Source organism: Lactuca virosa, chromosome 1 (genome assembly GCF_052849685.1).
Source record: "Lactuca virosa cultivar CGN04683 chromosome 1, Lactuca_virosa_CGN04683_v6, whole genome shotgun sequence".
Classification (NCBI taxonomy): Eukaryota; Viridiplantae; Streptophyta; class Magnoliopsida; order Asterales; family Asteraceae; genus Lactuca; species Lactuca virosa.
This window is the reverse complement of record NC_136426.1, coordinates 74551745-74567297: the sequence shown is the minus strand read 5'-3', so window position 1 is coordinate 74567297 and position 15553 is coordinate 74551745. Positions and strand designations below refer to the sequence as shown.

The following is a 15553-nucleotide window of genomic DNA, read 5'->3' as shown; positions in this document are numbered from 1 at the left end:
AATTCTTAGGTCTAGCGAGGAAGGTTTGTCGCCCCGAGATGCAGAAGTGCTACGAGCGATGGAGAAGATTCAGGCCTCTTATTTTGACAATTAGGATTATTATTTATGTTTTTAAATTTATCGTATTTTTTTTCTTGTAATGTTTTTTTTAATGATGTGTTTAATTTAAAAATTATGATTTGTTTAAATAGCATGTTTTATTAAATTATATTTGTTTTTATAATTATTTAAAAAATAAAAAAATAATAAAAAATAAAAAACAAATGATGACATTGAAATTACTTGGTGTTATGACATGGTGGCCATTTCTTATAAATGTGGTATAACACCATAGATGATGTGATATAAAGTGATATCTTTTTGATGTTACAGTATGTTGCACGTATCTATTAGTCTTATATTTGAATGGATTGTTTAACTTGAGTTTTGGAACCTAATTAGGCAACATTTTTAAAATGATTAAATGTTTCCAAAATAAATAGTAATAAATTCTAGCACATACGATCGATTGTTTCATATTTTGAGTTTGAGAGCCTTGCCATTTTGAGACATCTTGACATTAGATTTGATTGCATATTTTTTTAAGGTATTCTCATTCTTAGATATCTTCTTAGGCTCGTGGGTGCAGTGTCGAGACCACCACCCCTTTCCATGTCATCTCTTCAGTTGCCAAAGAGAGAAACTCGGTGAAGAGTCGCCGAGTTCCACCGAAAACCTCGGCATGCCGAGGTGAGGGGGCGGTGTTCCCAAGTTGCCGAACTCCAGGTCACCCTCCACCTCACTCTTGCCGAGCCATTCTTTCTTCCCAAACCCACCAGCCTTTGAGCTCATGGAAACATGATTGACACATATGAATTTAAACGCTAAAATAAATAATTTTTCTGCAAAAGTACCCCCAAGGCCGAATAAAACAATAATGGGTTGGATAAAATTCAAAGTGGTGGTCAGTGGACTGGAAACCATCGTTGGACTGGTATACGAATGGTGTGGACTGTGGAAGAATAATGGGTTACGCCGCACTTGGAGTTGGACTGCCGTTGGCCGCTGCTCATCTCGACGACCTGTATAATCAACAAACTCCTCCGGCTAACACTTACAAATGGCGTTTGGTTTTATCTTACGACGGCACTCGATTCTCCGGTTTCCATCCACCTTGCTTGAATTCCCTGATTACTTTCTCTGTTATGATATCTCCTGTGTGAAACCAATTTCATTCTTCGTTTCTTTATACCCTAATTTCTGCCCTAAACTGATTGAATTTCCCAATTACTCTATATATCTATTATCTTCTGCATCTCTTTCTGTCAATCTTCGATATCTTTGATTATGGTTGTAATTGGTTTGTTCTATCAGGTTGGCAGTATCAACCATCAACGCCAACCCTACAGTGCCTCTTGGAACAAGCCCTAACTCGAGTTACAAAGCTAGAACGTAAGGATCTGTGTGTAGTCGGTGCAAGTAGAACCGACGCCGGAGTTCATGCCCTCGGCCAGGTCTGCCTTCCATCATACGTTCGTTGATGAGGTTAGATTAAAAGCTTGAAACGTGATTTTAGTTTTTTTCAGGTGGCACAGTTTGTTACACCATTCAATTACAAGGATCTGCAAGACATGCACGCAGCACTGAATGGTCTTCTTCCTCCTGATGTTCGAATTCGAGAAATCGGCCCTGCACTCCCCGACTTCCATGCTCGTTTTTCAGTCACCGGAAAGATCTACCATTACAAGATTTATAACGACACTGTCTTGGACCCATTCCATCGTCTCTATGCTTATCATAATCTTTCCAAACTCAATGTATCTGTCATGAAAGAAGCAGCCAAGTATTTTGTAGGGAAACACGATTTTTCTTCTTTCGCCAATAAGCAACGCAATGATCGCATAGTCAACCCAGTCAAGAATATCTCTCGAGTGGATATAATCGAAAAGGTATAAAGTGTTTTGACTTTTTTGATCGGGTGTCATGTTGACTATACAATTTTTTTTCTTGTTTTCAGGGACCCATTTTGCAGGTTGAAGTGGAAGGGTCTGGGTTTCTGTATAGGCAAGTCAGAAACATGGTACATAGTACATACAACAACCTTAAAATGATTTGGGTTTTTAGTTTTTATGTTTAAGCACATTGTTGTTCATTCGAATTTTATTTTGATAGGTTGCTTTGTTGATACAAATTGGGAGGGAAGCACTGCCGCCAGACATTGTTCCAAAGATCTTGGAAACATGTGATCGGAAGGAACTTGCAAAGGTGGCACTTGTGGCTCCACCTCATGGTCTGTTTCTAGTGGAAGTTAAGTATAATGAAGAACACCTCGGGCTTCCTGAAGATGGGCCTTCAACTAGTTTTGGTAGGCATCATAGTATTAGCAAATGTAAACTTCAATATTATTGAACAAGGTTTTAACTTTTAAGAGGATATTTAGGATTTTGCAGCTTATGTATGTTTGTTTGAGGCTTAATTGTGCATTTAGAAATAACATCTAGATTCTAGTAGCAATATGATACTTTCCATAATGACAGCTCATAAATATTTCTTAACAATACCCATACAGCCCTTAAGTTAAAGAACTCAAATGAGGACAATAATTAACATATATGAATTAATGAATATGATAATTCATGACTCAAAAAAACGAAGCTCAATCATGAACTCTTGCTGCCTTGGTGAATACCATGCTACAGCTTTTGCAGAAGCAAGAACTTGTAATGCATATTCAACTGCAAATACAGGATCCTTCACTTCCACAAAGCTCTCACCATTTTCCATTCCCCATTTTACCCCTGAATCCACCCTGAAGCTAAAAGGGCCTACAAGCTACACCAAGTTCAAAATCATCATCATCATTCAATTACTACCATCCTATAATCATAAAACAAGAAATGTGAGAAAGATTGATTACCTGCTGCTGGAATGAAAGGGTGGTAATTGGAGAAATTTGTTGAAATGTTTCAAGATTTGGTGTTTGGGAATTGTATAAATCTTTTGCCAAATGAGTGGCGCCTGTAAGAAAAGTTGAACCAGATGGGAAATCAAGAAGGGCCTGAAAACGAGTTAGATCAAAGAACATCTTCTGGAAAGTTCCAAGCTGTGCAGAGAGTGAGACTGTTGCAAATGAATCAGCTAAAATGGCACAATTGCCCCTCCTCACACCAACACCAAAACCATCTCCTGTTGTTGCTCTTACTGAGTTATCTCCAAAGCATGCACTCATCACACCTCCTATACGTTTGTTTATTATCAGAAACAAGATTGAAAACAAGATATGGTAGAATGAGAAATTCTTACCAATGATTCCTGAAGCTGAGATATGAGGGTTTGAGAGGAATGCATCATATGGTTGAACTTTTTTCAGCTTTGGTGCTTCACTTCTCCATATGTCGATACTGTTTTTCAAAGAAAAAGCAGTTGTGGCAGATAAACCTGGCTGTATAGAGGCAGGAGGAATTGCATCATTTTTATGGGTTCCAAAGCTTTTCGGTGAACCAGCATTATGGTTGACACATATATGGTAACTTGGGCCAATGTCAGAAGCTACAGATGCAAGATCGATTGCCATGTTCAAAGGAATATCCCAGAAACTACCATTTTTGTCAACAAAAAGTCCAGGAGAAGCTGCTTCTAAAGTTAGATTATGATGTGGGAACTGCAAGAAGCATACAATGATAGGTGATGATTATGTTAAAGCCCTAATCGGGAACAAAGTTTGGATCATTATATGCTTGCCTTGTGATGAAAAACTGCTTTCTTTCGAGGGGTCTTGTAGTCATCATCGCCATAAGATTCTAAGCTGAATTGAAGAGAATCATCAGGTGTAAGGAAGAATTCTGAGCAGAAATCAATCGCGTACAAAGACTTATCGCTGAGATGTCTCGCAATGTTTTTGAACCATGGAGATTCATCATTAGGTTGCCTGAACCCATTTCTCTTGATACTTGATGCCAATTTTTGTACATTCAACTGACCAAGCACAGTTCCAAACCTAAACAAAGATGCCAATTGTTATTCATGATTATGAATTAGTAAACAATTTGAGTAAATTTAGGAGAAAATTAAGAAAAGGGGAGAAACCAGTACCAGCGATCAAGGGCGAAAGGTAAGGAGAGAACGCGTTGAAGCGAGAAGCCGTTTCCATGAGCATGAGGACTAGCATTGGAGTAGGAAGGGATAAAGGGCATGAACATGAATCTCTGGAAGAAGTCGAGCTGTTTGGGTCTTGAAAGACGGATTCCTCTGGACAATCCGAGGACGGATGGGATTGGGTCACCGGGTGCGGGTCGGGCTATGCCGTTGAGGGTGGCCGGAGTGGAGACGTCTAAGTCCCAGAATCCATCGTCGTCCTTCACCCATCTCAACTTCCTCATTACAACTCTTCAACTTTTTCCTAATTTAGCCTAATCGGAATCAATTTTGTAAGACGCTCTGCTCTTCCTTTTCCCTAATCCTTTTTTCTTAATCCTTGTTTCCAGTATGCAGGTACGAATGAATGGATACTCCGCCGGAACTTCTGCTGAAACTAAATCCTTTTACAGTCCTACTATTGCTCTTTTTCCACGTTACCCCCTTCCCCCTCGAAACATAGCATTTTAGGCAACTAACTTTTTGTTTTTGGGAAATGACTCGTTAAAAGACATACTTATGTCTTTTCTTTTTCTTTTTTTCTTTTTTTTTTTCCTTTCTTTTTTTTTTTTAAAGAATTTTACAAAAAATTGAAAATTGTTTACAGAAAATAACAATAAATCGAACAAGAAATTTGTAGTTGTTTACACTTTTAAAAATTTATAGTAATCTTAGATCTTAGTTGATAAACTTCAAAAAACTTTATATTTTAGACTCATTAACGATAAAATCATGATGTATTTTAATAGAACATATAATTCTATTTTACTACGATTTTAATGTACTCTTTCATTATAATATAGTATATTATCTTTTGAATCATTTTGTCTTACATTCGGTCTTATCTTACAGTAAGATTAAAACCTAGATCAGAACGTTACAAATATGTTATTTTCAAAATTTAAGAAAAAAAATACTATTGGAAAAAATTTTACAAAAAAAAAAAAGATGAAGTTTTTTTAGCCAAAAAAAAAAAAAAACTCGAGAGTACAGACAATACCTCATGTTAGAAAAGAAATAATATTATAAGATTACAATAACCAAAAATACTTTTTGTGTGACAAAGATAATACAATAACATTTCAATAAAAAAATATTCCATGATTGAAAAAAAAACAATAAGATTATAACAAATCAATACTCTTTGTTATTGTTTGTTAATAAAAAATATATCGTTAATGAGTGTCATAATAATATAGGATCTTTTTTTAAAATTATCGGCTAAAATCTCAAATATGTAAAGGATTGTTGGATTCTTGTCCTAATATGTAAATATCTATTGTTTTTTTTTGCCTGTCCTTTTAAGAACATAAAGTATAAATGCAATATTTTATTATTAATAAACTTAAAATATGGAGACTTTTATAAAATTTCTCTTTGTTTTGTTACATAACACAATTGTTCAAAGAAATATTATTAGAGGTGGTATTTTACAGAACACGGTTGTTTTTTTTATTAAAAAAAAAAAAAAAAAAAAAAAAAAAAAAAAAAAAAAAAAACTATTTAGTTGTTAACATTTTGACAATGCTCTTCTTTTAAACAATTGTATTTTATCATTTTATGAAAATAAAAATAATTCATCGCCATTTATGATATTCATTGTTTCTTATTTTGCAACTTAGTTGATCTATGTTGAAACTTGAAATGACCAAAATTATGTTTGCAAATTTCTTAAGGGGAGGGTAATTTATGGGACATTGAAAATCATATTTCAAAATTAGGGATTCAAAAGTAAGATATAATTGCTGAACCATGTCGGGTATACCATTCAATTTAACTACTAAATTGCTCCATATGAGAGATGTGGAGATGAAGTCGATGTTGCAGAGTCATCCTACCCATTCAACTAAAATCATTTGGATAGAACTGAAAATCACAAAAATTTACCTCTCAAAAACGATCACCAAACTATTGAATTTGCATATTCACAACTGTGTTCAAACAATTGAACTCATAATAATGTCAATTGGTGATATTAGTGTTTTTGCCTTCAGTTTATTAGATCAACAAAAAGAGAGATACACTTCTAATGAACTTGCCTTCAGTTTACATTTCAATATCATGTTCTTCACAAAAAGAGAGATACGCTTCAAAATCGAATCAAACCCATCAACTCTAAACTTTCATAATGCTAATGTGGTTTATTCACCAAAAAAGGTACAATTACCAAAAAGAAATACCCAACATAGCAGAAAAATAGATTTGCCTTGTGACTTGATTCACATGTCATGATTGCATTCAAGGCCTCCATACATGGTTATTCTTTTACAAGAGTAGAACATTAAAAAAAATGATCTTAATTTTAAATGTTGATTAAAATTTAAATGCATTTGACCACAATTACAATCCTTGTTTCACAGCAAAATAAATATCACTTTGAGATGAAGATTTATGCGCAAAATACCAAGATAATGTCTTATGCATCAATGACAACAGAATGCCCAGAATCTGGAAGTTAATATTTACAGACACATTCATTAATTTGATTTCACAATTCACATCCTTAGCCAATTGAAAAATACAAAAAATCCACAAAGTTGAGAACAAATTTAAACATCTCAATATCTTTAACCAAAAGAAAGAATCAAGAATAGTCAAAGCTCACAATAAAACAGATTACTTTAACTTTCATCAACTGCTCCTTTATATGCAAGTTTCAAATTTTTGGGACAAAACATCATATGCGTAAAAGATGAAACAAAAGCATATAATAAGGAAAAGGCCATCTAAGAGCTTCCAAAAACACAAAAATCTAACCTTTTGATGCTTGATTCATATTATTATTTATCAGCACCAAAACTGTCTGGCCAATCAAGAAACTTAGAACCTTGAAGGGAAACCGGAAGAAAGGACTGGGGCAATGAAGGATTATCAGGGGTATAAATGTAATCTTTTCCATATCCAAGTTCTTTCATCAACTTAGTAGGTGCATTTCTCAGATGCAAAGGCACTCCTTCATTTTGCCCAATTGAATCTTTAACAGCCTTCGTGGCAGCCTCTAGTGCTCTATATACAGCTATGGATTTAGGAGCAAGTGCCAGGTAAGCAACACACTGTGCCAGGTTGACGCGACACTCTGGCATACCAATAAAATGACAAGCCTGATAGCAAGAAACAGCCTGAGTAAGAGCTGACGTGTCAGCCAACCCAACATCTTCGCTGGCAAACTGTATGAGTCTACGTGCAATGTAAAGAGGCTGTTCACCACCTTCCAACATTCTAGCCAACCAATATATTGATGCATTTGCATCACTTCCTCTCATGGATTTATGAAGTGCACTGATTAAATTGTAGTGTTGTTCACCATTTTTGTCATATGAAAGATGCTTGCTTTGTAACGCCTCTTTTGCATCTTCAATAGTGACACCCAAAAGCGCTGCAGAATCAGAATTGTCTGATGTAGTACTACCTAAGCGGGAAGCAGCAGTAATGGCGGAAATTTCAAGGGCATTCAATGCGACCCTTGCATCTCCATCGCAGTGCTGTGATAAAAATTCAATGACTTCATCATTTACATTGATTGCTCTCCCTACACTCTGGGCTAAACCGATGTCGGAATCCTCTGCAGCTCGCTTAAGGATAGTGGAAACATGATGGGGTTGAAGGGGATTAAGGGTGAGGACTCTACAACGAGATAACAATGGTGTTATCAGATGAAAGGAAGGGTTTTCGGTGGTAGCGCCGATGAAGATGATACTACCGTCCTCGATTACAGGTAAGAAAGAGTCCAATTGTGACTTGTTGAACCTATGAACTTCATCTACGAATAATACTGTTCTCGTAATGGTGCCATTGATGGTATTCTTTTTGCGTTTTCTAGCTTCGTCTACTACATCCCTAACATCTTTTACGCCAGCAGTTACAGCAGATAAAGTAACAAATCGATAAGAGGAAGATGATGAACAGGAATTAACAATGGCTCGACCAATGGAGGTCTTACCGGTACCAGGCGGGCCCCAGAGGATCAACGAGGGCAAGCGATCACGGTCGATGGCGGACCGAAGAATAGAGGATTTATCGGCGAGGAGGTGGTCTTGTCCTACGATTTGGGAGATGGTGTGAGGCCGCATACGCTCAGCCAACGGTTGTTCGTTGCGAGGCGGAGGCTGCTTCCTTTTTTTGGGTTCTGGCTGTGGTGATGATTCCGGCTCCGCCGCTGGTACTGGTTGCTGGTGATTGTCGGGTGAGTGTCGTGGTTTCTTTGCGGAATTTAAACGAAAGAAGGGATTGATTTTGGGCTGAGAAGGAGATGGGGTAAGGACTGGGGATCTTTTGTTGTCGGTTATCGATTCTTGGCTGAGAATCCATTCGGTGGCACTAGAAAGGGATTTGCCGACGGTGGCGGAGAGAGCTTGAGAAACTAACTCGTCGGAGAAACCCATTTCTAGAAGTTGCTGCTTTTCCATTTTCCCGCTTCTACCTGATTTCGCTCCTTCTGCTCAACTCTATCTCTCTATTTCCTGGTTTTTGTGTAACAGGAGGGGATGTGTGTTAGCTTTTGAAAGCCTGTGTTAGCTTTTGAAAGCCAAAAAGTCATTTTTTAAAAACGGAAAAGTCAGGATTCCGTGACTTTTCAAAAAGATGTCTTTATTGAAAAAGTTGGAAAAGTCAGGATTATCAAACATCTTTTTGACTTTTAGAAAAAAATAAAAGTTAAAAGTCACTTTAAAAGTTATCCCAAACACCCTATTTTTTTCTTTCTAATAGTAAAGTTGGCATACTTTGTCCAGGTTTGGTCCCTTGATTTACATATCCGGTCCATGTACTTTTTTAATTACTTTATTCATGTCATTTTCTTTGTGTTCCATTCAACTTCCCATTTTTTTGGCAGAATTGGTCCTGTATTATTGTTGGAAGTTATGAATACTAAATTTGGATGTTTTTTGACAACTTTACTCATTATTCTTTACCCATTTTGACACTTTTGGTCTTTGCAATCAATATTTTTACACTTTTTTGGAACCTTTTAATATTTAAAGTTTGGCCACAAAACTTTAACGGTTTGACAACTTTGATCCCTTTTCTAAAAAGTTGCTAATTCTTACCCCTTTAATTCTTTAGCCATTTTCACACTTCTGGTCCTTGCAGTCAAAACTTTTACATTTTTTGTCTGGGGCAAAGCCCGGACTTTTCATCCTTGCACTTTCTATGTCTGTCATATTTATCAATTCGGAAACAACATTAAAAGCTTCTGGCCCCCGCGTAGCGGGGGTAACCTTTCTAGTTGAAATTAATCATGTGTTATATTCATAGCATCTCTAGAATGAATTTAAATATCAAAAAGTAAAATAACCAAAAAAAATATATATTTATCTTAAAATTTCCGTGGAGGTTTTTAATTTCTTATAACATAATAACTTTTTTTTTAATATTTATCTTATAATTACTATGGACATGTTTGTTGGTAGCATTTTGTTAAACGCCGTGGAGATTGTCTTTAGATTTAGAATATTTTGTTTAAACTAAACGTTAAAAGTTTGATGTGTCAAAAGATGTTTTTTGTTCAAAATAGAATATTTTAAATATGTCTTACATGTATCATAAAAGGGTATTTGTAAATAGTAAATTGGAAACAAACAATCTTCTAGCATAAAATCCTACTTTTTATCATCTTTTAAGTTTTAAGAATCATAAATTCGAAACAAACTTACAATATAAATCCAACATTTTACCATCTTTTGGGTGGTTGAGTGGTGAAATTCCGAAAAGGGTTAAGGATCCATAAATGTTATCATACATATAGGTTAAGTATTTTGTACATTAGCATTTATCAAATGTTGTTTTATTGCTACTAAGGTCAAATCATTAAATAGTCCAGAGAACTATGGGATTAAAAATGCATGCTTTCAGTCGTTTTCTTGTCATGGTCTTCTCTCTCTCTCTCTCTCTTACAAACCCCTAGTATTTCATCTCCATTGTCACTTACCACCTCTCATGTTAACCACCATGCTCTGCCTTCTGCACCACTTTGTGCTTTATAGCTTTGAGAATTTTTCATATCTTTACATTTTTAACGACTTAATTTTATTAGCAAGCTACCAAAAGACGATTACATAGAAATAGCGAACGGGGGATTTTGGAGCCAATTACTCCAAAAAAAAACTCCAGCCTTATTGTTCATATTGACAAACCACAAGAAGGAACAATCTACAATCTTATCAAACAAAACTTCAACGTAAAGGAGGTTTATCACAAAAAATAACTTCATTTCGAAAATGTCATAGAACCCATAGCCCACGTACAAAATTGTCTCCAAAAGTAATTTTTAAAGCCTAAGAATCATCTAGCCATCAATAAACATCCACAAGTTTGTCTATATCGGACAACAATAATGTTTATAATGTTAAAAATGTTCCATTCACTCACACACACGACTACACACACCATGTGTGTTGGTGTGTGGCTATGTGTAACATGATTGATAATCTAATTTTCTATACAAAATAACAATCCAAATATTTCCCAACATGATCAGTCTATTTCATTAATAAACCTAATCGTTTGACATTTACTTACAAAGGAAAACCTCTTTACAAATTCCTATACTACTCTCGAAGATTAACACTCATACAGAACTTGAACAAGAACAAAAGGGATATAAATCAGTAAAAAATATATGAAACCCTAATATGAACCGAGAAGAATACACAACGAGAGAGAAACACAGATATTTTCACACACACTAATGAGGTTCCTTCACCTGGAGAGAATATATACTCAACGCGACTGGAGCTCCAAACCCTGCAAACAAAAGAAACCAACAAGAACACTATCTACCCTAAACAAACAAATAATAACAAAACAAGTCAATAATTAGTTTGACCAAATAAATGAGAATATTTCAACATTCCCCCTTAAACTAATAGTTGACAAAGCTAATTAACTTTGATGGGATCATAAAGACCAAGTAAATTAATCAGAAATTCATGCTTACTTAAACTTAACCCCTTGGTTAAAACATCAGCAATGTTCTTCCCAGACTGAATGTTAACAAAGTTACCTATATTTTTTTGAAATCTTTTCTATGATAAAATACACATCTATCTCAAAGTGTTTAGTCCTCTCATGAAAGACAGGATTAAGAGTCAATTTAATGGCAGAATCATTATCACAGTATACATTACAAAACTTTGAGACATTAATACCAAGATCCAACAACACTTTTATTATCCAAATTATTTCACATGTGATAGAACCTAAGGCCCTGTACTCAGATTCTGTTGAACTCATTGAAATAGTATTTTGTAGTTTGCTTCTCCAAGAAAAAAGTGACTTTCCAAAAAATACACAATAATCAGTAACAAATCTTCTGGTTGACAGGCATTTAGCCTAGTCAGCATCAACAAAGAAACATCAACAAAACTACTTTTAAGAATTGAAACACCTTTACCAGGACTAAATTTAAAATACTTCAACAACCTTAAAGCAATATCCATATGAGACTTTCTAGGGTTGTGTATGAATTGACTCGAAGTCTGGACGGTATAAGAGATATCAGGTCTGGTAACAATGAGGTAAATTAACTTTCCAATTAAAAGATCAAAATCCCTTAGTATTAATGTAATGTAATTATTTGACCAGGAACTAAAATGTTGTTATAATTTTGATAATTTTAACTTACATGCTTACTATTATTAAATTATATAGGATGATCCTCATATACAACATAGTAACCTACATTGAGATCCACTATAAGAGTTTGTGTTTAGTATATTAAAGATACATACCGACCATCCCTTTTGTTTCGTACAGAAAAATCAGATTCACCATAAGGGGTTGTATGTTGTACATGACCTTTAGAATGACTATATCATCCACTTGCTTGCTTCCAACAACAAACTCATTTCCAACCACCCGATTTCCACCCAACGATTCCCAACAAAATTGAATTTCCAACACCAAATCTACAGGATAACACCATCAACAACATACAAAAATGCCATCTTTGGAGGAAAAAAATCTCATGAGATCTCTCACATCGGTCACCAACTAGCTCTATAACCTTATGCATTACGAGAAGTTGGAAATATAAAATGAACTGATTATTTTGTTAAATGCATCTTACTAGCCACCAAATGAACCAAACCAAAATAACATATACAAATGCAAATATCATACTCCTTCCATTCTAATGTTATGTATTGTATAACGTCATTATTGGTTCTCTTACACACCCCTCTGATATGAAGTACTCTAATATTACCATGATGATTTCAATTTTTTTTAAAGGTGTTTGAAGATTTATAGGAATGTATTCAAGATATTGAAGATAGTGACTAGAGATAGACACAATGCTTACCAAAAAAAAAAGGAACTCCAAAAAGAGATTATGAGCATCACAATTTTGAATCTAACAAAATATCAAACTTCATTGTATTCCAAAACTGACAAAATGTATTGTCAAGAACTATTTTGCATAGTGTACTTGGAGGATCTAAGGGTAGTTTGCAACTTTCTCGAGTTGCAAAACACATTTTCATTAGAAAAGATTTGTTTTGTTATTAGGTGGATTGTGAAAGCTGAGGCTTGCACAGGTTTGATCCCAAGCAAGCTTTGTAGTCATAATCTTTACTCAATCCCTAATGAGCATGCAACTATGGATTTAAAATAATAAAGAAAGATTTGCATTGTATATACCCTACCTTATCCAAGATCATGAAATAACAAATCCCTTGAGGTTGACTTTACAATGAGTCTTTAAACAAAAAGCTTGGACTACATCTTTTCATAGATACTAAAAACATTATATCAACAAGGGAAAAGAATAGGAGATGGATCCCTTTGAAGTTTTCCACTTGCTGCTGATAAATCCAGTTTCTTCATCTTTTCTTCACTCCAAAACAATTGATCTTTACTAATCTTCACCATCCTCAACACCCTGTTTATCACCTTCACATCTATAACCCCAAGTAACAACTCCACCTCCTCTTGTGTTCCAGGCCACTGATTTTTCTTCCCACCTTTCCTCTTTTTCCACAGCTCCTTCAACTTCACCTTTTTCTGAATTAATCAACAAATATATCATCAATCAAATAGATTTATGGTGGCATGTGAAATTACTAATTAACCCTTTCCTCACCTTCTCCAGTGACGCCTGAAACTGCTGAACAGGGGTAACCATCTGATTCTGACCTCCAAATAGATTCCGGACACCATTTGACTTCTTCTTGTCCATCTTTATGAACAGTTGAAAAGTAAGAATTGAGGTCTCAATTATTCTAAGAAGATCTGAAGCTTCCACCACCATTTCCGATTCCTCTTCTGTCATCTCCTTTCTATCTTGACCTGTAATTAGATATAACCAACAACAATTTTTATAAACCATCATTTTATTCTTCAAAAAGAAGCAATACCCGATGCCTAATGATATTCACCTAATATATTCGGAACTTGCAGAAGTTTAGAAAGCGAATTTCTTGTTTGACCATAAACTTCAGGCCTAAGACCACGTTCAAAAGGTTCGTTTTCAATAAACCGTTGCAGCAAAACCTGAAACTGCTGAAACTGTTGTGCGCTATGGTTGTAACATTTGGAATTTTCAGATTGAATCTGGCTTAGTTGAGTATACTGGCAATGAAGTGCCTCCCATGTCAAGCAAAGTTGAGATACGTATGCTGTTTCAAGATCCAGATATGGATCATTCTCTGGTTGTTGTTGCAGGTGCTCTGTTTCATCTTCAGGGGGTTCGAATTTTTTCAAAGAAAGACATCGAAGAGGGGATGTAAGCTTCTTGGACACAGACCTTGGTGATGGAGTCGAAGGATTGAGTGAACCTGTGTGACATTTTAGATTCTTAGAAGTTAGACGTTAGAAATCAATCGATAAGAGAAGTTATGAAGGTAAAAATTACCGATTTCTTTTAAGAGCTGTGTAGTGAGACGATCGAAGAACAACATGCGCTCACAGTACTTATCGTAGAAAGCACCAAAACAAGACCATAATTGTCGGCCTTCTGCTTCTACATCCCGCCACTCATTGGAGCTGGCTTGACCTTCGTCTTCCTCCTCCTCCTCTGGTTCCTCTTCCTCGGGACATGTTTCTTCAGGTATCAGCACCATGAAACTGTTCCTTCTCAGTTCTTTCAGTCTTCTCTTTACCTCGTTCATGATAAAGTCATCGTCGTCCTCATCGGCTTCTGTAGCATTATCGACATCCGCCGTCGCCGATTTCCCCAAGTCATCGTCGTTATCTTTCTTGGGCTCTTCGGGACCCGGAACAGGAACAGGATTGTTGTCGGATTCCTTTTCTGGGTTTGGTTTGTGGGCTTTTCTGAACTTTCTCATTTTAAGGAACTCCATTTTCGGATATAAAGATGCAAATGTACTGGTATTACGATCCTGGTAGAAAAGCAAGCTCAATAAAGAAAAAAAGAAATACAGAGCATACAGGAAACGGTGATATCAAACAATGACGAACCCACAACTTGTCAAAAGACTGATCAGGTTAAAAATCATCAAATGGACTGAGAATCCATAGATCTAACTCCATTTTGGCCACCAAGATTCTTCACGTTATAAAGAGGGATTTTTTCTTCTTGAACGGAATTGGCAACGATATAGAATCTCGAAAGATGTGATAATAAACATAGAGATCGATTTACAAGAGATGAAACAATGAGAAAGGTTTGGTAAAGTAGATTCGCTGCGATACATACCAGAAATCAGCAACGGTAAATCCAGCGAAAGCGATGCGAGGAAAGTGTAGTAGCGATCGAGTAGCCAGAAGGTAGAAAAAGAAACCCTAAAAGAAGTGAGTTTGGGAAGGGAGTAGGAGAAGTGCAAACAGTGTTGACATTGATGCTTGCTTGCTTCCACTTGATGTGTTTTTCGGATTTGTTGGTGAATTAACTGTTGTGTTTGCTACTAATTAGAGCCAACCGAGGTTTGATAAGATTTAGTGAGAGGGGCACAAGCACCCAGACAAACGAGAAGCAGAGAAATACAAAAGAAATAGGAGAGAGAAAGAGAGAGAGAGAAGACGTTCAGAGAATATTGTCAGAAAGAGGCACGACCCCTCTTTACTATCGAAGACAGGACACTGCTCGAAACACAAAGCCGGGAAAATACATGGACTGTTTTTGAAAGGTTTTCTTTATATTTTGTAGAGAAAAAGCATATTTGATTTCGTCAACGTTTTCTTTTTGTTATTATTAAAGTACACAAATAAAATTTTAACTTGAAAACAACGGTATTCAAAAAATTCCTCTATTGATGACCGAAAATAATCGATTATAATCATTATCAAAGAAATATTTATATAGACGTTGCGCGTAAACGATCAACAAGCTGTGTCGCAACCCGTTGGACTCTATTGAGTAGCTCCACAGCTTCTGGCGCAAGGAAACCGAAAATATCAAATGCAAAGGGTATAAACGTGTGTTGATTTTCCATGCATGTTTTCTCACGTTTTGTCACTTTGTTTGATGTAGCTTTATAACAGT

The 15553-nt window shown here is 35.7% G+C and overlaps 4 protein-coding genes across 5 annotated transcripts; 1 reads left to right on the top strand and 3 right to left on the bottom strand.

The window, feature by feature from the left end:
* The first annotated feature begins 882 nt into the window (after positions 1 to 882).
* Positions 883 to 2455, top strand: LOC145146505 (Pseudouridine synthase family protein). Its single transcript, XM_079075004.1, has 5 exons — positions 883 to 1140; positions 1354 to 1493; positions 1566 to 1928; positions 1997 to 2059; positions 2152 to 2455. Exons 1-5 carry the CDS (start codon positions 1005 to 1007, stop codon positions 2386 to 2388), a joined length of 939 nt encoding a protein of 312 aa, XP_078931130.1. The 5' UTR covers positions 883 to 1004; the 3' UTR covers positions 2389 to 2455.
* Positions 2456 to 2492: 37 nt separating this feature from the next.
* On the bottom strand, positions 2493 to 4560 carry PDE320 (pigment defective 320). The gene is made up of 5 exons (XM_079075003.1): positions 4072 to 4560; positions 3721 to 3976; positions 3283 to 3640; positions 2897 to 3216; positions 2493 to 2811 (listed from the first exon to the last, which is right to left on the bottom strand). The coding sequence occupies exons 1-5, from the start codon at positions 4356 to 4358 to the stop codon at positions 2614 to 2616; spliced, it is 1419 nt and encodes a 472-aa protein (XP_078931129.1). The 5' UTR covers positions 4359 to 4560; the 3' UTR covers positions 2493 to 2613.
* Positions 4561 to 6714: 2154 nt separating this feature from the next.
* Positions 6715 to 8606, bottom strand: LOC145146473 (AAA-type ATPase family protein). The gene has a single exon (XM_079075002.1). The coding sequence runs from the start codon at positions 8517 to 8519 to the stop codon at positions 6894 to 6896; it is 1626 nt and encodes a 541-aa protein (XP_078931128.1). The 5' UTR covers positions 8520 to 8606; the 3' UTR covers positions 6715 to 6893.
* Positions 8607 to 12756: 4150 nt separating this feature from the next.
* LOC145146447 (DUF1666 family protein (DUF1666)) lies at positions 12757 to 15116 on the bottom strand. Of its 2 annotated transcripts, none has more exons than XM_079075000.1 (5): positions 14530 to 15116; positions 13964 to 14450; positions 13488 to 13886; positions 13193 to 13398; positions 12757 to 13113 (listed from the first exon to the last, which is right to left on the bottom strand). In XM_079075000.1, exons 2-5 carry the CDS (start codon positions 14409 to 14411, stop codon positions 12862 to 12864), a joined length of 1305 nt encoding a protein of 434 aa, XP_078931126.1. In that variant the 5' UTR covers positions 14412 to 14450; positions 14530 to 15116; the 3' UTR covers positions 12757 to 12861. The 2 variants fall into 2 exon arrangements, with proteins under 2 accessions (XP_078931126.1, XP_078931127.1); XM_079075001.1 differs by having other exon boundaries at positions 14768 to 15115.
* Positions 15117 to 15553: the final 437 nt, after the last annotated feature.